Source organism: Electrona antarctica (genome assembly GCF_951216825.1).
Source record: "Electrona antarctica genome assembly, chromosome: 1".
NCBI classification, from domain to species: Eukaryota; Metazoa; Chordata; class Actinopteri; order Myctophiformes; family Myctophidae; genus Electrona; species Electrona antarctica.
Window position 1 is genome coordinate 36315927 of NC_136806.1, and position 24621 is coordinate 36340547.

Here is a 24621-nt window from a genome sequence, read left to right on the forward strand (position 1 = left end):
CATAATATGGCTTTGGCTGGTTATGACTGATCTGCAAATAAGACAGCCTCACGCATCCTACAATCATGATTTGTAATTGTTTTGTAATACGCGCACGCACCCACGCACACACGAACACACACGCACGCACGCACGCACGCACACACGCACACACACACACACACACACACACACACACACACACACACATACAACACACACACACATACACACACACACACACACACACACACACACACACACATTTTACAGACGTTATAGAAGTGAAGTTGGGGGAAGGGAGGAGTTAAGGAGAGAGGAAGGCATGGTTGAGTCAGAGCCATAGCTATTCTATAGCTTTGGGTTGAGTAATGAGAGTGTAAACATGGCCCTTAGAGGTGACAATGAGTGTGTTTATCATGCGCTGTCAGTAGCTGACTGATGTGACCCAGTGGATTTGCGTGGAAAGGATGGGGACACTTCCATTGGGTCAAACAGTTGATGATTGACTTTACCCCAGTTATGTGGTATTGTTTTTTTAAGATATAAGCTGTTAAGAGTGGAGGATAATGGGATCCGTTAGTAATAGAAAGGAGAATAGCTTTATAGGCTACAGTAACAGCACAAAGCAAGCAGGGATTCCTTTGAAATACATAATTTGAGCCCTCCATATCTGCTGTATATGGCTCTCTGAAGATATCTGTCAACCACCCAAGATGTTTTACTTTGTTCTAAAAAATAAATAGTATTTATTGTTAGAACAAAACACAAATTTTCGCGCTGACATAGTCAATAAATATAGCTTGCCTGTGTGTGCACTACTTGCAGTGGTGCCACGTCAGTAGTTAGGGGTTTAAATACTCAATTTACAATAAGAACTGCTCATCTGTCGCGTTATAGTTTCTGTCCTGGGACGTCTTATCTGGAAATATCTACAAAAATCAGTCTGTGGACTGATTTTTATTTTTTTATCTTGCAATTCTTACAATCCACACCTTTAACGTCTGCACGTGTGTGTTTGTGTGTGTGTGTGTGTGTGTGTGTGTGTGTGTGTGTGTGTGTGTGTGTGTGTGTGTGTGTGTGTGTGTGTGTGTGTGTGTGCACACGTGCGCGCGTGTGCGTGTGTCGCGTGTGCCGTTGAAAGAGAACTGCGGGGAGCTGATGTCCATAACAAACGGCACTTTCAGTATGTTTGTCAACCAGTCTACTGGTGCATCAGTGTTGTTATCTGGAATCATTGGATGTTGGATGTTCCTCCAGGCGACCTGACCGAGGCTGATCAGACTGTGTCCAAGTGGCATGCTACTATCCCTATTGTCTCTTGGGGGCTTAGATACAGTCAGTGGGGAATATTTCAGGTGTTGGCGACACTGAGGCTCTGTGGGTTGCCTAACTTGCCTCCAGGCCTTTTTCCTCCTCTGACCAGAAGAATGGAATTCCTTCTGCACGTTGTGCCGTCGTTGCCGCTGAACAGCAACATCTCAGCCTCGATCAGGGTCGAGGAACCCTCTTTACAGGTTTTACCACAGTCAGTAGCTTTTGGGTTCTTCCTCTAAGAAGAAGTGGTTTGGGCTGCCAACCCTCTCCACATCAGGCAGGTCGGTGTCTCTTCGGCCGTCCTCTGTCTCTCCAGATGTCACCACACTCTTCGTGGTACTCGTCACCCAGGACATGACCAACAACGTCGACTATGGGTAAACTTCAAGCTCAGCTTACTCAGGCACCCATGAGAAATTCAAAGCACGAAATAGCACCCTTGAGCGAACACGAGCCCCCCTCCCTCATTGGTGGGCGGTGGCGGGTTGGTGTTCTGCTCTATGTCAGGACAGTCTGCATTCAGGATGTCTAGCTGACACATATCCCTGAGTAATATCTCACTGACTCACTGACACCTCGGGTGGACCCTGTATGACAAGGTGAAATACACACATACACAGTACACACACACACACACACACACACACACACACACACGCGCACGCACGCACGCACGCACACACACACACACACACACACACACACACACACACACACACACACACACACACACGTATGCACACAAACATACAGACAGACCATACATACTTTTACTTTACTTCTTTCTATCATTGTTTACTTTATTTACTTACTGTATCATTCTTTATTTTTTTGTCAATTACCTTAACAAGCACACAAACACAATCGTAGCCTTCCCAACACGTGGATCACACTGTGTGTGTGTGTGTGTGTGTGTGTGTGTGTGTGTGTGTGTGTGTGTGTGTGTGTGTGTGTGTGTGTGTGTGTGTGTGTGTGTGTGTGTGTGTGTGTGTGTGTGTTTGTCCCTCCAGCAAGTTTCAGTGGGTCTGCAGTGTGTGCGTGTCCTGCAGGTTTCGTATACCAGGAGAAGGATTTCATTGGACGCCTGAAGCTCTTCACCAGCAGATTCAAAGTCTGCAATCCTCGCTGGACTGGATTTCTATACCTCACTCACACGCAACACACACACACACACACGCACGCACGCACGCACGCACGCACGCACACACACACATACACACACACACACACTATCATTCTCTTTTGCCTATTCTCTGTATATTTAATTCTGCAACCTTTTCCTTCCTCTTTTGTCCTGGTTCTCTCTGACTCTCTCTCTCTCTCTCTCTCACTCTCTCTCTCTTTCTCTCTCTCTCTCTCTCTCTGACTGCCTATAGTCTATACTCTATAGTCACTCTGTCTTTCTTTTTGTCTGTGCCTATCTATCTGTTATTTGTGTACATCACTATATGTGAATATACGTGTGTGTGTGTGTGTGTGTGTGTGTGTGTGTGTGTGTGTGTGTGTGTGTGTGTGTGTGTGTGTGTGTGTGTGTGTGTGTGTGTGTGTGTGTGTGTGTGTGTGTGTGTGTGTGTGTGTGTGTGTGTGTGTGTGTGTGTGTTTATCGGCCGGTGGCTGATGGCTAATAATCTCTTGTCAAGCAAATGAAAACCTCTGCTAAGCCCCATGTGCTGCAGCAGATAAACGTGTTAATAGTCACAGCTTAGCTTCCTCTCATCCGTCTGTCTTGGTCGGCTTTTGTGTGTGCCCCATTGTGGTTATGTCTGCTTGGGTATTTATTTCTGCATGCCTACTGTATGTACACTATATGACCAAAAGTCACTGGACTCTTTCTAATTAGTGCACATTGTTCCAGAGAATGCCGCATTCTAGACAATTGTGTGCATGTCCATGTTTTTGGCAACAGTTTGCAGAAGGGTATTTAATGTGTCAGAATGACAATCCCCCTGTGCCCCCAGTGGCCCCACACACTTCCCCATACAACATTTTGCCCCCAGTGGCCCCACACACTTCCCCATACAAAAGTTGTTAGTTAAGATCAGTGACGAAGATCTTGCCTGGCTGAACAGAGCCCTAACCTTAAAGGACAACTTCACTACTTTTCAACCTATCTTCATATAGTTGCTCCTCACTAATGTTCATGATAAAATAGAAAAAACAAATTCTACTCGGTCTGTGTCTCATAGGAGGGCTGTGGGCAGTTCAGAAACCCATCTTCCAGTGACATCATCGATGGGGAATCCAACATAGTTATATATTGTTTAATATACGTTTTTTGCTCCTGATCCGATTCCTATCATTTGATTTTGAGCATCTGCCGATACCGATTTTTCCCGATCCGATATTTATGGGACACATTTATGGGAGTTTAGGGAGTTTAACTACCTCGGCTTCGCCTCGATGGTTGAACTCCCTGTCGGTGAATTATCAACCGACAATGACCACCTAGCCAGATATTATCCCTTACATAAGGGTGGCAGTGGGGGCAGTGTCTTGAGTGTACAGGGTTTGATGAGGTCAGATCAACATATGGAATCAGAGTCAGAACAGGTCACCTCCATATATGGATGTCTAAGGGTGGCAATGAGGGCAGTGTCTTGAGTGTACAGGGTTTGATGAGGGCCCAGGTAGGGCCGGGCCTTAATTTTCGGACCTGTTGAGAACTAGTTTTCGCCGACTGCACTAATAACTTTGGGACGGGCCTGTCTAGAGTTTGAATGGACAGGTATCAGTCAAAAGGGAGACATCGAAGAGGAAGGACGGGTGGGGCAGGATCAACATGTGGAATGTCAGAACAGGTTAGCTCCATATATGGAGATCTAAGGGTTTGAAGTTTGAGGTTGAGATGTAGAGTTGCTGGCCGGATGCAGATCTAGGTGAGGTCAGTGTTGTGATCTTCATATATGGAGACCGCCATATATTGTGGTGTGTCATGAGGCGTGACCATATATGGAGGCGTGATGTCACGAGACGTAACCATATATATGTAGTCGTGATGTCACAAGGCGTGACCATATGAGGCATGACCGACCAACTGTCTTCACAGTAAACTGCGATTTTCGCAACCAGTAAGACACCCTGGGGGGCGAGAAGCGAACCAGTGAGACGGAATACTGCTGGGCGAGCGCTGGCGCTTTGGCATGGGGGGTCAGATCAGCATATGGAATGAGTTCTGTACTGGCCATATATGGAGCATGTCTTGAGTGTACAGGGTTTGATGAGGTCAGATCAACATATGGAAGGACGGGTGCGGAGAGGATCAACATATGGAATGTCAGAAGGTAAGGTAAGGTAAGGTACATTTTATTTATAAAGCGCCTTTCAAAACAAATGTTAGGTGCTGTACAATAAATAAAATGAAATAAAACAAGAGCATCACATAGATCAACAATAAAACGACAACACAATGCAATACAGTAGAGTAGTAAATACGTGTGCAGTACAGTACATAGATATAGACAGTATTACAAACCAAAGTGCTTACAAAACAAATGGGTTTTTAGCAGCTTTTTGAAGGTATCGACAGATTCTGCCCTCCTTAGGGAAAGGGGTAGTTAATTCCATAAGGTAGGCAGGGGCTACGGACGCAAACGCTCTATCGCCTTTAGTTCTTTATTTCATTTTAGGAACATTAGTCACAGAACAGGTCACCTCCATATATTGAGATCTAAGGGTTTGAGGTTTGAGGTCAGATGTGGAGTTGCTGGCCGGCTCCATATACAGGTATGCAGATCTAGGTGATCTTGTATGGTTATCCAGGGTTAGATGTGGTCAGTGTCGTGATCTTCATATATGGAGATGTCCATATATGTTGGCGTGACGTGTCCAAAGGCTTGATGTCACGAAGTGTGACCATATATGGAGGCGTGGTGTCACGAGGCGTGACCATATATGGAGGCGTGATGTCACGGTGATGTCACGAGGCATGACCATATATGGAGGTGTGATGTCACAAGGCGTGACCATATATGGAGGCGTGGGCTGACTAACTGACGGACGGACGGGAGATTCAGGTTTTCATAGTAAATGCGACCTATGGTCGAAAAAATTATAATAAATATATATATATATATATATATATACAGTACACACACACACACACCATATATCATTTCCAGACAGCACCACAATGCTTTAAGACACTATCTGAAACATTTGACCTTTTATAAATTACATAATCCCTGCTGTGGAGGAGGCCCTCAGCTGATGAGAACAGACAAGACAGAAATGACCAAGCATTAGACACGCCAATTTGCTTGTGGTTGTCTTGGTCTTTAGTAAACACACAAATGGCTGTATGAGTAATACTTACTGGTGTTTATGCATGTGAATGTGTGTGCGTGTGCGGGCGGGCGTGATGCAGTGACAAGACTGAGACACAAAAATGGAGCGAGATGAGAAAGACATGGCATAAGTTTGGAGAGAGAGAGAGAGCTTGAGCGTGTGTGTGAGTCTGTGTGACCGTGGGTTTGGGAGCCACTCAAGCAGATTGCTATGTTAATTGCCTGCTGTCTGTGCAGCTGGTGAGTTGGTAAATAAGACACGTATAGATAGGGCTGCGGAAATGCGTAAGAGGGATGCCAACACGCTGGGAGATGGACACCTCCAGAGGATTAATCACACAGGTCTGGCAGCACCATGCTGACAAGAGGGCCACTGAGGTGTGTGTGTGTGTGTGTGTGTGTGTGTGTGTGTGTGTGTGTGTGTGTGTGTGTGTGTGTGTGTGTGTGTGTGTGTGTGTGTGTGTGTCTGTCTGTCTGTCTGTCTGTCTGTCTGTCTGTCTGTCTGTCTGTCTGTCTGTCTGTCTGTCTGTCTGTCTGTCTGTCTGTCTGTCTGTCTGTCTGTCTGTCTGTCTGTCTGTCTGTCTGTCTGTCTGTCTGTCTGTCTGTCCAAAGCAGGTTATTATGGTGTGCATATATCTCAACAGTATTTTCAGTATGGATATGTCAAATATAGCTGAAGCAGTGAGCAAGGTCGTGTGTACAGTCAACCAAGCAAGGTTATTATACGGTAGTTTAGAAATTTCTATTTGTTTTTATTTTTATTTCATGACCTTTTGTTTTCAATTTGAGTTATGTTTGAATTATTTTCAACTACAGTACATTTGCTGGTTTCGTTTAATGTTACTTATCTTTTGAAAAGGCTTAGTTTTAGTTTAGTTTTAAATTTAATTAGGTTTAGTTACTTTTATTGTATGGGGCAGATGTCGGGCGATTCAGAATTAAAAGATCACACCCATGTGAAGTGAGCGGTGCCTTGTATCATGATGATGATGTATGATGATATATAGACATGATATCACATAACGGTAACCACAGTAACCATGATGACCAATAGAAACCCAAACATTCAAAGTCACATGTTGGAGCGCAAAAAAACAACATTACAGTCTGAGAAAATGAATAAATAAACATAAGTAATTAATAGCGGTAGGCTGTAAGAGCCTGACATGTACAGTATTTGTGCACATGCACGGTGCTGCGGTGCATGCCTGTGTCTGCACCGTACGTATGTGCACGTGCCCTGTCCTCTCCAGCCCTTTGAGCTGCTGTGTGACATGTTGATGCTCTACAGTGGGGATTCGGTTCGTTACACATGAAAAACTGGAAAAAATACAAAAATCACGGCACTCCATCTTTAAATTTCGTTTTAACTTGATAGCTGAAGCCATATGTGTATGTAAAGCGAAGGTACTTCATTAGCTCTATCGTATTTAGCTGGGAGACCCACTGACTTAGTGGCTTACTGTTTTGCATATTCATATCGAACACGAACAAAATAATCATAGAAGGCCCCATGGATGAATTACTTCGTCTTCGTGCTTGACACAGTGTAGGTATGAATGGAGAGTATGTTTTTCAACTCTGTCAGTCCGTCCGTGTGTCCGTCCGTTTCCAGAATGGCCTGTTATAGCGCCACCAGGAGGCCGACTTTTGAAAAACACATGTTTTGATATTACTCCTCCAGATTCTGCTCGTTACACACTATCTCTATAGTCATGTGTTCAAGATGGATCTGTCCGATATTTCATATTCCATCCTAATTGGCTAACATTGGCTTTCAAAGTTGCAGGATTGGCCCTTTTGAAACAAAAAGCCTCAAATCATGAACGCAGCGTGCAATTTACGTGAAATCTTTCACAGACTTTCCTACTAGGCTGAGGAATATATTCCACCCTTTTCACATTGGCCTGTTATAGCGCCACCAACAGGTGGATTTTTGCAAAACACATTTTTGGAACAAAATGCCTCAAGTCATCCAATTGCCATCAATGGTGTACCGTGAGAACAAATGGCACCCTTTTCACATTGGCCTATTATAGCGCCACCAGGAGGCCACAACCTGACCTGGCCTGGTGGAGACCTGTGCCCCGAGGTGCACTTTTTCTAGTTTCCTCTATAGCTCGTCTGTTGCTTAAAACATCTCTCTCACTCTCCATCTTTTCCCCCTTCAGGTGACTATTTGCTTACATCCGCAGTAGGGCTACTGTTCATCACCAAATGTATTGACCAGTGTTGACTCATACAATATTTAAACAAAGTCTACAATTTCTCTCTGTCAGGAAAACTACAGTCCAATCTGCAGTTCTCCAATGATTCACTCGCAGTCTTTCTATCCTCTCCATGAGGTGGAGGACGTGAAGCTAGCAGCTGTCCAATGGAAATGTATAGAATAGTAGCTGCTCGGCTACTGCAAACTGATACTCTGGCGTGCTGGGCCTCAGCACCGTTAGACGTCTTCAAACATTATGACAAGGTGGAGATAGTACGAAAGAGAAACTCCATATGTTCTGTGCTATATGAGTGAGCGGTCCTCGTTCTCAAACTTTTCAGGCCGCAACCAGCCTCAAATAATGATATTTGAGCTGTACTGTATAGACTATAGGCTACACTGTATTTGACCCTTGAAAATGGAAACCAGCCTTCTGTACTCAGTGGGGAAATAAACAGATGCCAAACAAAAGCTAACACAAAAAGTTCAAAGGGTGTGTGGGTACTGGGCAGTGAGAGAATGAATGGTAAGAAGAGGAGGAGATTGAGAACCAGGCACTAACAAATGAGTCAGAAGAACAGTGGGTGAAATAAACAGAAGTAGAAATTATTAATAATACCGGTAGACCTACTTGTATCATGGCCCATAGCACTTACCCTACCCCCTTAGATAGCATTTCTGTAGACTTAGATATAATTTGATACAGACTTATAGCATGTTATGTAGACAGCACTATAATTGCATTGTATGTAGTCATAGCACATCATAGTACATATGTATAGCATAGTATAGCATATATGTATAGTTTATATGTATAGTTTCATTATATAGATATTCCACTGTTACATTCTTAGCTTATGGTACGCATGTTTCATGATAAATGCTTTTTTATGTGATGTATTCCCATGCTTTTTGTTCTTGCTTAATGTAAGTCGCTCTGGATTAAGAGCGTCTGCTAAATGCCTAAATTGTAAATTGTAAATTGTAAATTGTAAATTGTACTTGTAAATGTGGGCATCTAGTTGACAAGTTATCCAAGTGTGCTAGCTTTCCTTTTTGACAAATCCAGAAGTGACTGAATTTGTGTTGTCCCAGGCCTGAATGGTTTTGAAAAGGTCATAGACAAGTTGCCATCGTCCTTATGGCACTATGGTCCTGGAGGAATGCTATTTCATTCCACTGTGTACTTGCATAATAGATTATTATGGAGGATTATAAATTAAAGTCCACTCTGAAAAATGCACAATTATACATAATGCTCAATTCCCCCTTTCTTAATTCCACTTATTGCAAAGTGCATGGTAACTACTTTTAGCAGATGGACATTGTTAAACCAAAAGTTTTCCCCTTTTTTTCTTTTCCCCCCTGCTTTGTCTTGCCATAGCAAGTCTTAATGCAGCTGCATGCTCCAAGGCTGCCCTCTCCTGGCCATCTGTCAGAATGTAGCATAGCTCCTAATATGAAAGGTAAATATTATTAGTAGGCCTATGTATTCCTTTTTTGTACTTGATTGGGTTTTTTAAAGTGTTACTGTATTTTTAGAAAAGTCTCCTGTGGGCAGGTGGTGAAAATTCCATATCAAATAAATAAACATAAACATAAAGCCTCCACATCCAGGGATACTTGGCCCTATGGAGCCTAAATGATGAATTGAACAAGGTGGACCCTCTTGTAAACAAGTGTAATGCTTAATTGGGTCGTCCACTCACAGTTAACAGTCTTTGTATTGAGTTTGTGCTTGAAATGTACTGTAATTCTGTAAACTGTTAATACATATTTCAATCAATCAATCAATCAAAACACAGGAGGGCCACTGGTTGAGGTAAGGATTTCCTCCTTAAATAGTGATTGATTTATTGATTGAAGTATTTATTATCATTTTGCAGACTTACAGTACATTTCAAGCACAACTGTGGACGACACTATAAAGCATTACACTTGTTTACAATAGGGTCCACCATTTTCAATTCATCAGAACATTTAGAGATATACACTTCTATATAGCCAAAAACAGGAAATCATTGTAAAAGGAGGGGAAAAGGGGAAAAAAACATGGGGATTCAGATTTTACGGGGGCCAATTTCGAATTGCAGCCGTCCGTAGGTGCCCTTTGAGAGTGGTTTTGAAGGAGTCAAGTCTTAATGACTGTTGGTAGGGCGTTCCACATTTTGGTGGCATAGGAGCGAAATGAATTTAGTCGCTTGTTTGTGCCGAATCTGAGTTGCACATGGTTTGTTGCACTCCCTCTGGTGTTGATGTTGCACTTTATTACGGAAGTATTTAGACAGGTACATACATGGGTATCTTGGTGGTGTAGCGAATCTTGTGGACCAGACCCATTGCAAGATGCTGTACTCTGTCATCAACCCTAAGCCATTCCAGCCTGTCAAAGTGGGCAGGGGTGAGGTGGGTTCAGGGAGTGAGGCCAAGTAGTAGCCTGACCAGTTTGTTTTGGGAAGTCTGACTGGAGCCTTGTTTTAAGACAGTGACCACTCACTTAATTGTCCAGGTGTAACTTGCATTGCAGCATTCGTTTGACTTCTCTTGCAAAAGACACTCTGACTCCAATCATTGAAGGAATCATCATTTATGCCTTATTATAACTTTCACAAAACACAGCCATGGTCTTATAAACTAAATACAATATTCAACTTTGATGTGCTCAAGTTAATGCGTAGAACAGTGGTTCTTAAAGTGGTGTCGCTTAGATCTTGAAATAGATCTGGAATATTTTTGTTTTCATATTTTAACACCCCACATCTTGTATGGAGAGGTCCATAGACCATATAGAACAAAATATTTTCAGATGGGGTCTACAGTACAATCAAATACATTATTATTTTGGGGGGTCCTTCCATGACATGAAAAAACACTGGTGTATATACTCAATACTGCCTACTAGTGCCTAAGTGACTATAGGTTGGTTCTGTCTGTGTCAGACTACTCCTTTTCGCGCCACTCCTCATAAACAAGGCAGAAGTTTGTTAAGTCACGTGACTATGCTTTTGACGCAACCTTCGCGCCATACCAAAGCCACGCCCCCAGGAGCGGAAAGACTCGCTTTGATTGGCGGAGCAGAACGTCAGACTCGCGCCAGTTTTTGCACAACGTCCGGGAGACCTTAAAGTTTGGAGTGAGCGAGAGAAGAATAATACTATTCGGCAGTGTTTGTGAAAGGAAAAAAAGACGTGTATTTTAGATCTAGAAAAGATTCAGTCGGGATTCTGAACCGTTGTTGTGTCAACCTCAACATCATTCTGCACGCAGCATGGCTCCCAAGGATTATCTCGCAGAAAAAGGTAATGTCGAGTGAGTCTACTTTAAATTCCATGACTAGCCGCTGCTGCTGCATGGCAAGAAGCAACAGGCTGGAGAAGCCTGGAGCTGGACTAGTAGCTTAGAATGAATGCCACTAACTTTAACCGAGCCTTTTAGACCAACGTATGAATAAATGGCGTTTGTTAAAGTTTAAACGCGATAACGTTCAAAGGGAGGGGGATTTTACATGTAACATGACCGTAAAGAAACAATAGCCGTGTGTGTGATCTAAACATTATGCATCGATGCTGTCCCTCTCTTCCCTTTAAGTTATGTAGACGTTTACTCAAAACTACATAGTAGGCTACACGCTAATAGATGCACAGCACCCGTAAATAAACGTTGTTTTATAGTTTGAAGGGGGAAGTGGCTGTGGCTCACTTTATTATGTGAAACTAGTCGCCATGCAATGCATGCGGATTGCGGGCTCTCCTCTGTCTCTGTGACTGACGGAGTGACCCGGATGGAACTCGTCAAACAAAGGAGAAGGCGCCAGTGTGCACATGGCCCCTAGATATACACGCACTGCTCGTTATGTTAGCTGCAGTGTTAGCTTCACTCTGGCCTGGGAGTCGCATTGCATTACAAGTTGGGCATTAAGCAGATGCTCGTATCCAGGGCGAGAGGGCGACAGAATGGCGTGAGCGACATTACTACCTAGTCCCTAGACACAAACGACGGGGTAAATGACCATAATAAAGTGCAAATACAACTTCGATGTAAGAAACCAGGGAAACATCGGTCTAAACACTGACATTATTAGCATATTTTAATCGAGGAAAACTAATCAAAATGACAAGAACGGGTGTTAACATAATCTGCCATCTACGAAAAATGGGCAACAGAATTAAGGAAGGGTTCATACAACTATTCCAAGTAACATATTACCCTAAAACTACCACTAAACATGTACCACCTGCAGGGTGTTGCCCAGGCATTCCATCATTATTTTATTTATTTTTGTTTATAGCATGAACTCGCTGAACAACACAATATTGTTACTTTGTGAATCCTTGCAAATGTTACATGCATACACTCTGGGTATTCGGTAGCACTATATACGTATTTAGTTGCCGCGGGGTTGCATTGTAATGTGTGTTTGGTTTAACTGCATCTGTCTGGTTCGTGGTGTGTGGAGATAACAATCGGGACTATTTTTACGAGCGCAGCCATCGCGGAGGGTTTCACGGAGTGACGAGGCACAAAAGCCATGTGCTGCTTTGTTTACAAAAACATCCTAGATCATAGAAATAATCTACCGCAGATGGACGTTTTTTACCGTCGTTTCCAAGTAAGTTGCGTGCGTTCCTCGTTGTACGCATGGTTCGCTTAGTTTCTGGTACGTTTGAATTAATTATTAGTGGTAGTTTGGTGGTGGTTCTTCCGAGAAGTGGGGGGGATATTTTTTTCCCCTAAAAATGGACACTGAGCGCGCCTGTTGTGATGTTTACATTTGTGTTGCCCTATGGCTACAAACCACACATCTGTTGATTAGCATTTGTCCATATTTTCCATATTTTCGGTAGTAAATCAAATATGTGCACAGATAAAATCTTGGTGCGCCCAATGTGTCCGCTTGCATGTAGTTTTACTGCGTACGGAATAGTGACTCATCGAGATTACAGGATGCCATGTTACTTAACAAAGGGGGTCGTCGTAGGACAACAAATGAGCTCCCAGTGTGTAGGCCCACGACTCGAGCGGTGGTTGTTTTTCTTGAATCTGTTGACTTGAATACTTTCAAACTGAGGGGGGCGTTTTGACGTTGCCATCTAAAATATTAAATGATAGTCAGAAATAATAATAAATGGGCTACAACCGGGTATGGTGGCTGGTGAAAAACTTAATTAATAATTATAATACACTGACTATCGATTTATAGTTCAGAACATGGAATGTGCAATGGATAAACAAATATTAATCTTTGTAATTATCAGTCCAGAAAGTCTGTATCCACTATCTGGGCACTTTTTTGCTCCTGTAATGCTGACTTCCCCTCTTTTCTTTCTTTCAGAAAAGTGCAAGCAGTTCCTGCAGGAGTTTTATTCCGAGGATGACAATGGGAAGAAAGTGTTCAAATATGGAGCTCAGCTGGTGGGTATAATTGTGGGACTTTATCTAGGACTATATAAACACTAAATTAAGATTAATTATGAAATACACCTGCTGATACAGCCACTGTACGGGTAGCAGAATGGAACTGGAAAGTTTCTAGTTTCACTTTTACATACTGTGTAGTCTACTTTATGTACTTGGTACAATGTTAGCCTAGATACATTATAAATGTCTAGGATTCAAAAGCACATACCTATATTTGGAATGCTCTGTCTGGAATCTTTGCTTTCTGCTGCCAACTGTGAAATTAAATTTATATTTTAAATGTAACATAAGAGTCTGACTCTGGCCTGTACTTATTTATACAGATCTTGGTTGAGTTTACTGGGGTGAGCTGTGTGGCTGTAGTGTATTTAATGTGGCTGTTGGTAGGCTAATGTTACAATTTAGGCATTTAGCAGACGCTCTTAATTCAGAGCGTTACAGTAAGCAAGAACAACACAAGGTAATGCATAAAAAGTCATCAAGAATCATACGTAAGCTAAGAACCTAACATCTGTCTAACGGTGGAATATCTATAATGAAACTATGCGTATACACTATAGGGTTAAGAGTTCTAGGTCTACATAAAATGCTATTTAAATTACATATTAAGTTGAGCGTTTGCATACGCCTATAAGGTCGCTAGTGCTACGGGCTTAAGATGGAGTCTGAAGAGGTGGGTTTTCAGACTAGGACGGATGATTGTGTGAGTCTGCTGTTCTGATTGCAATGGTCAGTGCATTCCATAGTTTTGGAGCCAGAAGGGAGAAGTGCTTTGGATGTGTGGAGCGTTGTCCCCAATGTCCCCGGGTTTTTTTTAGTGAATGTACTTCCAGCTTCCCTACGTTTGCTGATCTGAGCACACGGGAGGGTTTGTGCCATACCTTTGGTTGCTTTGTGTTACGCAGGGAAAGACGATGGAATAAAACGTGTGTATAGTGGGTTACGCAGGGAAGCTGTTAAGATATGTTGAGATGCCATTCCCCCCCCCCCCCCCCTCCATATTACTGGTACAATCAGAACAACACTATTTTTAGTAACATAAAGAGGCAATCGGTGGCACTGGCATGTATCAGAAGAGAAATTTGAGTACCTAGAACTGTACATGAACCCGATGATGGCCCAGCCGCTGCATACACTGCTTTGTCGCTGTAACTGTTTCCAATCCATTCTGAAGTGATCGTCTTTCACCACGTTGAGAACACCTGTGTGACTGCTAGTGTGTGTGTGTGTGTGTGTGTGTGTGCGCACACTCACTCGTGTACTGGAACTAGATGGCCACTTTGGCCAGAAGTCCTCATTGAGGAAAGTGGATGGTAGGATAGAATAATTAACACCATGGATTCTTCTGTGGCATCAGAACAAAGTGTCCTTTAGCGGTGATGCTTCAGCTGTAAACATTTATTTGAACAAATATGTTTAAGTTAATTCTATGCACAAGCTTTTTTTGTGTGCTATGCAAAGGCATCATGCTCGAGGGTTTACAACGTGTAAGTACGTAATGGTCTATTGTCCCATGTGTTTATCTGTGTGCAGGTGGCTTTGGCCCACAGGGAGCAAGTGTCTGTGCAGGTGGACCTTGATGATGTGGATGTGGAGGACCCAGAGCTGGTGATGAGCATCTGTGAGAATGCCACGCGCTATGTGGGCATTTTCGCAGACGCCATCCACGAACTGCTGCCTGAATACCGTGAAAAAGATGTAAGCCATGGTATACATCTTGCATTTTGAGTACATTTTAACCATGGCTTGAGCTCTTCTCCAGTACACAGCAATAACAAAAACAATGGTTATTTTTCAATTTAGTCTTAGTCCAGTTTCAACTTTCAATCACCGTTAGTTTTTATCATTTCGTGGAACTCATCCTTTTTTTTGTCGTTTTAGTCGACTAAAAGTCGAGCATTTTAGTCTTTATCTTAGTCCAAGAAACCGTACATTTGTCTACTTTTAGTCAACGAAAACTGTTGACATTTTAGTCTGACAATTATTTTAGCCATTTACTTTTTTGTCAGCCGATATGTTTCCATCTAATCTAAAACATATTTCACATATCATTTTCTCATCCTTTTGATGAAAATTGAACAATTAGTTAATAAGTAAGGAATACATCCAGGAATGGAACATGTTTTGATTGAATCTGCACACATCGATGCTTGCATAAAAATAAAACTATTCAACAAACTGAAGCCAGTACAGTACAACAAGACAACATCAAATGATTGAACCAGTTGAAACAACTGAACCCAGTAAAGCCTAACAAGGTTATAGAACCAATATCCAGTTCAACCAACGGATCCCAGTACAGTAGCCTACTTCCAGGGGGGTTGGTTTACCAGGCTAGTAGCCTACACCCTAACAAGACAACAGCTGGTTATATAACCATATCCAGTTCAACCACACTGAACCCAGTACAGCCTAACATTACTAAACACTGTGCGTACAAAATTGCATAATTGCATAACGTGTTGCAGTATGATGCGTTGAGCTTTTAGATCATTTAGAAGTAATTTAGAAACGTAATAAATGACTTGTCTTTTAGTTCTACTGGATCTCTTCTCCCCTAGTCCCTCCATGACATTTTAGTCTAGTTTTTATTTGTTGACAATTATTGTCAGTATATTTAGTCATCGTAGCTTAGTTTTAGTCAGTAAAAAGTTAGTCGACAAACATTGTTTGTCATAGTCGACAAACAATACTGCACTTAACACGGAGTGAGCAGGTAGCGGTTTGGGTGTCTTACTCGAGGACATTTGGCACTGCAGTGTGATCCTTATTTTCTTACTTTGTGATCATTATATGAGACAAAGGGTCCTTTCTGAAATATATTTGTTGTCTGAGATGAACACTTCTATCCTCTGCTCCAGGTGGTGGCAAAGGATTCGCTGGATGTGTACATTGAACATCGGCTCATGATGGAGCAGAGAGGTCGTGACCCTGCAGACACGCGCGATCCTCGCAACCAGTACCCACCTGAGCTCATGAGGAGATTGTAAGTTGGATCAGAATCATTTCAGTGTTGAGACATTGCCTGAAGATGCAAATTAAATTGCAAGTCCAAATGGGGCAGAATTCAAGTCAAAATGGGACGCCATTGTATCTGAACACTAGTCTGTCACACTCCAGCAAGGACACAGTAGTGATCACAACCGGCAATATAAAAACCATGCTATTGTTTAAAATTGTACTTTTTGGCCACTGTGGTCTTTACTGATGGAATGGCTCACCTATCCAAATCCAGAATGGTTTTCATATGGAGACTGTCTCCAACCTCCACAGCGAGCTGTACTTCAAACCCCCCAGCACGGCCAAGCCCAAGGTGGTGCGTGACGTTCGTGCTGACAGCATCGGTCATCTGGTGACGGTGAGGGGAATTGTGACCAGAGCCTCCGATGTCAAACCCATGATGGCCGTTGCAACATACACCTGTGATCAGTGTGGTGCAGAGACTTACCAGCCAGTAAGTTTGGTTAATTTACTTATTTTCTTCACTGTCATACAAGTCGTACATTTTCATAACAGTTTGAGAACCACTGTCCTCACTGCTTGACCACTGGTTAATAATACCCTCCTGTCCCAGATCCAGTCTCCTACCTTCATGCCGCTGATCATGTGTCCCAGCCAGGAGTGTACCACCAACAAGTCAGGAGGTCGCCTCTACATCCAGACCCGCGGCTCAAAGTTCGTCAAGTTCCAGGAAGTTCGCATACAAGAGCATGTAAGGAAATTAAGGGGGCTTTATGTAGGGCACATATCTGCTTTTAACATGGTGCATAACTATTGGTAAATCACATTCTTGTGGTGAAAACATTTATAGCAGTCCTGTCATTCAGGAATGTGATTTATCAATAATTATGCACCATGTTGGAGTGATGACAAGAGGAGATCTTGTAATGCCATTGCCCCAAAACCATTGACAAAAAATGAAATTGAGTCATGTCACAGTTGGAACACCGTTTGCTTACATCCCAAACACCCCCCCCCCCCCCCCCCCCCCCCCCCACACCCTATTTCTGTGTGCAGAGTGACCAGGTGCCCGTTGGGAACATTCCAAGGAGCATGACGATATACGTGCGGGGTGAGAACACAAGGCATACCCAACCAGGTGACCATGTCGGCATCGCAGGAGTTTTCCTCCCTCTGCTACGTACAGGCTTCAAGCAGGCCACCCAGGTAAAATATGTAACGCACCTGCAGTGGTTGGAGGTGGTCTGGTATTGTGTAGCTAAAAGCTCAGCATCTCCCCGGCCCATACCAAGTGGTCTTAGCTCAGTGGTAGACAATTCGTAGTGGGAGGCCTGTGTTTGAATCCCAGGAAGCACATGTATCTTATGGAGTTAAGAAAATAATTGCTTTGCTTTTTATTGTTGGTATAATTTAGATATAATTTAGATTTAACAATTGTGATGACTAGCAAAAGATGATGTATGGTCATGTTTAATGATGGAGCCATAGCTTGAGATGCTGATTCAGTCCTTAGCTGCTCACAGTATGTATTCAGATGTCAATTTGGGAGCGAAGGAGAACTATTTTCAATTCGTAACAGTCATGACATACAAAAGCACACTGCATGAGGTTCTAATGGTGTCCGTTTGTATCCTCTCCAGGGTCTTCTTTCAGAGACATACCTGGAGGCCCACAGCATAACCCTCATGAACAAGACTGAGGATGACGAATTGGGAACCGAAGACCTCACAGAGGAAGAGCTGAGTGAGATCAAAGGCAAGTGTCTGCTGATGCTGAGGCGTGCGCAGAGCTGGCTTAGCAGCAGGGCACCGACCTTTGGGGGGGGGGGGGGGACTCGACTATTGCCGCAAAAGCGCCAACATTTTGAAACTAAGGCTGCACAACTTATCTGCTTCTAACCACGTTTGTCTTTATGTCCCCTCTCAACACAGAGGATAACTTTTATGATAAGCTTGCGGGGTCCATTGCTCCAGAGATCTTTGGCCATGAGGATGTGAAGAAGGCACTACTGTTGCTGTTGGTGGGAGGAGTAAAGCAGACCCCTAAAGGAATGAAGATTAGAGGTGGGTGCTAAATACCCCTTCCAACTATCCAGGGTGTAGTGGTTATGCACCCCTGCCACCCTTGGTTCATAATATCCCTCCACCATCCTCATTCTTGTGCTTCCCCCATACCTTTACCCTCTCAAAATGTGGGGCAGAGTGTACTTTTTTTGTGTGCGTAAATCTACACTGTATTTATTGGAAGCATACCAACAGAGCTGTCAGTGATTCTATTCCATATAGTATGTAATCCACAGGTTGTATGTACACCGCAATGTGTTAGTGGTTGACAAAATGTTGTGTTCTCTCTTTAGGAACCATCAACATCTGTCTGATGGGTGATCCAGGAGTAGCAAAGTCTCAGCTGCTGTCCTACATTGACCGCCTGGCTCCCCGAAGTAAGTGACATGCTGTGAAAAAAATAAATAATACTCTTTCAAATGGCAGACCTACAAGCAGTGTTGTTGAGCGTGTACATTGCCATATGATGGTGTCGCACAGCGAATCAATCTTAAGTGGTTAATGAATTGTAAATGTTTCAGACAGATGTAAATGTTTCAGACAGATGTAATGGCTCTAAAGCAAATTGTAAGATATCCTGTAGCGGCTCCCCTTATTAATTCCTGAGAGTTCATGGAAAAAGGTGGATCTGTGCACTGACTAGCTTCGCACTGATGTAAGAAGAGCCCACTTTTGCTTTTGAGGCCCTCATAGTACCTACTTTCATCATCTCCTCAGTGTAATGCATGTTTCAATAAAGTCATAATCACAATTTGGCAAATGACTTTTTATTTTATTTCAACACGTAAGCTCTCCATTCCAAATGTTCATGTCCTGTGTTTCCCTCAGGCCAGTACACAACGGGCCGTGGCTCTTCCGGTGTCGGTCTGACGGCAGCGGTGATGCGCGACCCTGTGACCGGAGAGATGACCCTGGAGGGTGGCGCCCTGGTGCTGGCCGACCTGGGGGTGTGCTGCATTGATGAGTTTGACAAGATGGCGGACACCGACCGCACAGCCATCCATGAAGTCATGGAGCAGCAGACTATCTCCATTGCCAAGGTTTGGGGCTGCAGAAATGGGAGCACTGACTTGTGAACCTGTAAGGGTGCATTTGGACCCCACTTTGAGAACCACTGGTCTAACCCAATATATAGACGTTGGTCTCACATGCCAATGCCTACTTTTCTTTTTTTACATAGCTTCTCAACATGTCCTGACCCCAAACCGGCATGGCATGTTATAGGTTAAGCATTATGCACAGAGTGCCGCGCTACGAGCTTGTAGATCTGCTATTTTTGAAAATGTGGTGCAAATTTGGAATATATATATATATATATATATATATATATATATATATATATATATATATATATTTTTTTTTTTCTGAGCGAATATTTTTTACTCAAAACTTTGCTTCGTGCTCCCTGGAACAACATATTTTGAGATGGGGGTTGGCAGCCAATTGCATATCATTTTGGCGGTCCTTGACATGAAAATACTGACATAGAAACATAGGTTTTTCAGAAAACTGTCAGGATTTTGTAGAATCGTCCTCGGGTCTTAACATCCACCACCCCCATGTCTCTCCTCCCCAGGCTGGCATCATGACGTCCCTCAACGCCCGCTGCTCCATCCTGGCGGCAGCCAACCCCGCCTACGGCCGCTACAACCCCCGCAAGAGTCTGGAGCAGAACATCCAGCTGCCGGCGGCCCTGCTGTCCCGTTTCGACCTGCTGTGGCTGATCCAGGACAAGCCAGACGCCGAGGCAGACCTTCGGTTGGCGCAGCACATCACCTACGTCCACCAGCACTGCCGTCAGCCGCCCATGCACTTCACCCCCATAGACATGAAAGTGATGAGGTCAGTAGGGCATTTGTAGGGTATTCGTGTTTTTTTTGTTATCCCATTCTGAACGGGAACCCCTTTTTTGGTTATACTTTAGCTGTTGAAAAATAGATCTACAAGCTCGTAGTGCGGCACCGAGTGCCGTGCTATGAGCTTGTAGATCTGCTATTGTTTTTAGAAAAATCGTGAAAATGTGGCACAAATCTTTGAATATACTTTCAGAGCGAATGTTTTTAACTCAAATCTTTGCTTCTGGGGGGTCCCTGGAACAACATATTTTCAGATGGGGGTCGGCGGCCAAATACAAATATCATTCTGGGGCTCCTTGACATGAAATAGTTTGAGCCACTGATATGGAGACGTAGTTTTCTTTTTCTTCAAAAAACTCGTGATTTACGAATCGGCCTCTTATTTGTCTTACATTATCTAATGTAATTGTAACCCCGTGGCCCTGCAGGCGTTACATCGGCCTGTGTAAGAAGAAGCACCCAGCGGTACCGGAGGAGCTGGCGGACTATATCACAGCTGCCTACGTAGAGATGAGGAAGGAAGCGCGTGTCAGCAAGGACACCACCTTCACCTCGGCCCGAACCCTGCTCTCCATTCTGCGCCTCTCCACAGCCCTGGTGAGAGTTGCATCAAGACTATATGCTCCTCCTGGGGATGAGAATAATGGTCTTATATTGGTATTCAGCCATCAAAATCTAATTCTTAGACCAACATCTTGGTTATGCGTTTTGTGTGCGCCTGTGTCTACAGTTGTCGAGTGTGTGTTAAAGTGCTTACAGTGCAGGTAGTGACAATGCCTAGCCTACCCGCAGTGTGAGCACTTCTCTCACACGCCTGACACAAGCCCTCGGTACACCTTAGTGTGATTGCCAGTTTTCATGAAATGTATCCATGATCTAAACTATCACAGCATACCTATTCTGGGGGGTGGAAATGGCATCTACAAGCTCATGTAGATGGCAGTTTTCAGCTAAGAGGAAACGAGTAAGGGGCCTACTATATCCAATCAATGAAGTATGGTTTATGTGCTTAAACTTTTGGTAAAAATTCTGAATTACATGGTGAGCCATAATTTCTCATGTGAGTGGTCAGGACCCCCTCTTCCTAGCCCCTGGGTGCTAAAAGTGCTGTTTGTGCAGGTAGCAGTCATAAGACCTACTGCAAAGCCAGCACTTGAGCCACACAGGCAGGCGGTGTGCTACAAGAATCGACCACTAGGGGATGGAAGACTGTTATGTCTGTATTGTTTTTAGTGCCACATGAAGCTAGATCAAGGTTGTTTGAATTTAAACTGTTGCCTGAGAGCTATTGGAGTCTAATAATTGATCCTGATGAGGGGTTCGCAAATAAATCGCCTCAAGGCCCAAAAGAGACTTGGTTTACACATTATGTTATGTATTTTAATCACATTTAAGCCGCAAATTAAAAAATGGAAGATCTGTAGGTCACAACTTTTGAATTATTTCTCACTATCTTTGAAAATTCTCTAGACATTTAGAGAATTCTTCTTAAGTTTTGAAATGCGATGTGTGGTATTTCTTGACCAGTGAGTTGGCAGTGGGCCTGCCAAATGTGGATAGCAAGATGTTCTGAAATTGTAACAAATCTCTGCTATTTAAACTGTCAATAATATTAGAATGGTCAAAGCCTGCCCAATTGTGTTTTCAACTTGAAACTGGTCACTACTCTGCTTTTCCACAATAACTGGGAGACTATGTACAATATATGTATCCTAATGTTATGGAGACTATGTATCCTAATGTTATATCTGCGAAGGCCTTTTCTGGTCCTGGCCAGCTTTGCAGGGTTGGCAGTCAGCCTGTGTGCGTAGGAGCAGCTGTGCAAACCCATGCAAAACTGACCATGTCTGGATCAATCACCATGTTCTGTGTGGGAACGTAGAACAAAACTGTCCACCCTGTGCCAGCGTGCCCATTTCTGCTGAAATGTTTAGTATTACATGTCTGCAAGTAGTCCATGTTTACATGTCCAGGTGTAATTTCTTTTTATCGAGTAATGGAGAGACTAGCTGGTGTTGGGAGGCGGAGACCTGGGCAATTGCCGACCTTCCCAGAAGGCATTGCACTTGTCTCGGTCTGACAGTGCCGGCACAACGCAGCCTACAGTGTTGGCCTACACAGCCGTAGATGTGTTTGAGTGAATGACTACTTTTTTTTTTTTAAATCTTCATCTGATCTGAGGTGGACCTTAACCTTCCATTTCCTCTACATCCAACCTCTTTATCCCCTCTGCAGGCTCGTCTTCGCATGCAGGAGACCGTGGAGAAGGAAGATGTGAACGAGGCCATGAGACTGATGGAGATGTCCAAGGATTCGCTACAAGCAGACAAGTCAAACAACACCAGGTCAGTGCAGACGGTAGCACTCAAAATGGACACTTATTTGCAGCTACAAGGCACCCTTGTGCCGTGAAGTTGACATGTCCGTCCCAGTGGGGACATGGGGAGGAGATTCTGTTACAGCCGACAAGCGTACCACCATTTAATGTCTTTATTAACACATTGACTGCGTTATAAATCTCTAACTCCCGTTCCCTGCCGGTGTTTTCACTAACATTTTGAAGAATCACGGCGTCGCAATTGTACCTCCATTTCATGAAAATCCGCCTGAAAATAGTTGAAAAGTCCACCACCGCGGCGATCCGAAACAACACAGAATGGAGCGAGATGGATGCAGCAATTACGCACCGTAAGCAATGCATTGTGCCTCAATTTCCCCAAAGCCCTAGGAATCGAGCATCGAGTTTTCACGTGATCCTGACGTGTCACGGATATCCGACGGAAACCCTGTATGTCTTAAAAGTTATCTCAAACAATCGATAAAACTAAAGTCGGGAATAGCGTGATCCGAAGTTAATGTGTTATGTTGTTGTCAGACTCTAAATAACATTGTTGACCGGATCCATGTGTATATTAGGGGTTTATACTATGAAGAGGTGTGAGGGTCTGATTCAGGGTCCTTTTTTATGAGTGTCTCAGGGCTCCGTAATAGAAGTGTGTGTGTGTGTGTGCATTCCTTGGAGGAAGCTATAAAGGTCCTCTGTTTTAATGGTGCCATTTTCACACGGCAGTAGCGTGCTCATTGAAACAGGCGCCAGGGAGTCAGGGACCGTGTTATTGCCGTGTTATATGGCATGTCAACCACACTAACGCTTCAACTATTTCTAAATGCCACTTAAAATGTACAAAATGTCTAAATGGACAACCTTGTAGACCTGCAATTTTTCTGACATTGTTGATCCATATTACAATAATTAACACTAAAATGAATAAACTAAAGTAGAAAATCCACATTAAGAACAAATCACAACCAAACCCAAATTCTGTAAAAATATTTAAAATAAAAAAGCATGCAATGCAAAACTATAATTACCTTGCTCTCTACACCCCACCCCAGAGCTCAACGCCCAGCTGACGTGATCTTCTCTCTGCTGCGAGAACTGGCCTCCGAGGGCCGTGGCGGTGCCAAGGCCGGAGGAATCGTGCGCATGGCTGATGCAGAACAGAGGTGTGTGACCCGTGGCTTCACCCCCGCCCAGTTCCAGGAGGCGCTGGAGGAATATGAGGAGCTCAATGTGTGGCAGATCAACCAGGGCCGATCCCGCATCACCTTTGTCTGAAGACTGGCGACACCGTGCACTGCACATCCAGCAAAACTCTCCCTTACGAATGCTATGTAGCGGCTAACTGCCACATTGTTTTCACAGAAATGAATGGAACTGTTGTGATGTTTTTCATCATCCAGTTCAGTTGGGACAGAAATGCAAGTAGAACTTGTCAGCAGAATATGGGCTCTGTGTTTTTTTTTCTCTTTTTGCCCATTTTTGCAATGTTGCCCAATTTGGAGGATGCCTAATTATGTGTTTTAGGCCAAGTTCACACAAATGACTATTGTAAATATGTATTTTTATAAAGCAGTATTTGGCGATTCGGCATATGTATGGGGATCCATCTGCATTACCGAGTTGAAATCGAGTGTTTCTGTATGTACTCTTTTAGTCTAATGTATGGCTTATCACTATATTTTGTATGTATGGAGATTGGTATTGGGATGACTTAATTTGTCAGAAATTGTCAAATTGATGTATCCCCATACTGCCATGGAAACATGTTATGACAAAATTCCAATAAAAAAACCTAAACCTTACTTCCCAAAATGCATTTCCTGTGTAGTGATGTGTCTCTCAACAATATTTGCCAATAGGTAAACCTGTCAATGACATGCATCTAGCTGTATTTGCTGTTGATTTAATGGTTGATAATGTGACATGCATCTAGCTGAATTTGCTGTTGATTTAATGGTTGTTAATGAGAAATGTGGTATATAAACTACTTCTGCTACACCACTACATGTAGAAAGTTCTGTATAAAAATGTAATCCCATAACTCTAGTTCAGACTGGTGTTGGTGTCTTGTATAGGAAGCTGGATGCTATCACGTTAACACCTGGTTTGTTAACGGCCTGGCTGTGCAGACAGTAATTGCTGCTTTAAGTAGCATCTTTATGTCTTCCTCGTAAACCATGCTGACGTTTGG

The 24621-nt window shown here is 43.4% G+C and overlaps 1 protein-coding gene across 1 annotated transcript; it reads left to right on the plus strand.

Moving 5' to 3' along the window:
- The first annotated feature begins 10883 nt into the window (after positions 1–10883).
- On the plus strand, positions 10884–24232 carry mcm7 (minichromosome maintenance complex component 7). Its single transcript, XM_079505649.1, has 15 exons — positions 10884–11087; positions 13121–13200; positions 14740–14904; positions 16068–16192; positions 16480–16660; positions 16781–16918; positions 17224–17373; positions 17808–17922; positions 18099–18230; positions 18524–18607; positions 19059–19270; positions 19807–20072; positions 20515–20683; positions 22322–22431; positions 23483–24232. The coding sequence occupies exons 1-15, from the start codon at positions 11057–11059 to the stop codon at positions 23703–23705; spliced, it is 2181 nt and encodes a 726-aa protein (XP_079361775.1). The 5' UTR covers positions 10884–11056; the 3' UTR covers positions 23706–24232.
- The last annotated feature ends 389 nt before the right edge of the window (positions 24233–24621 follow it).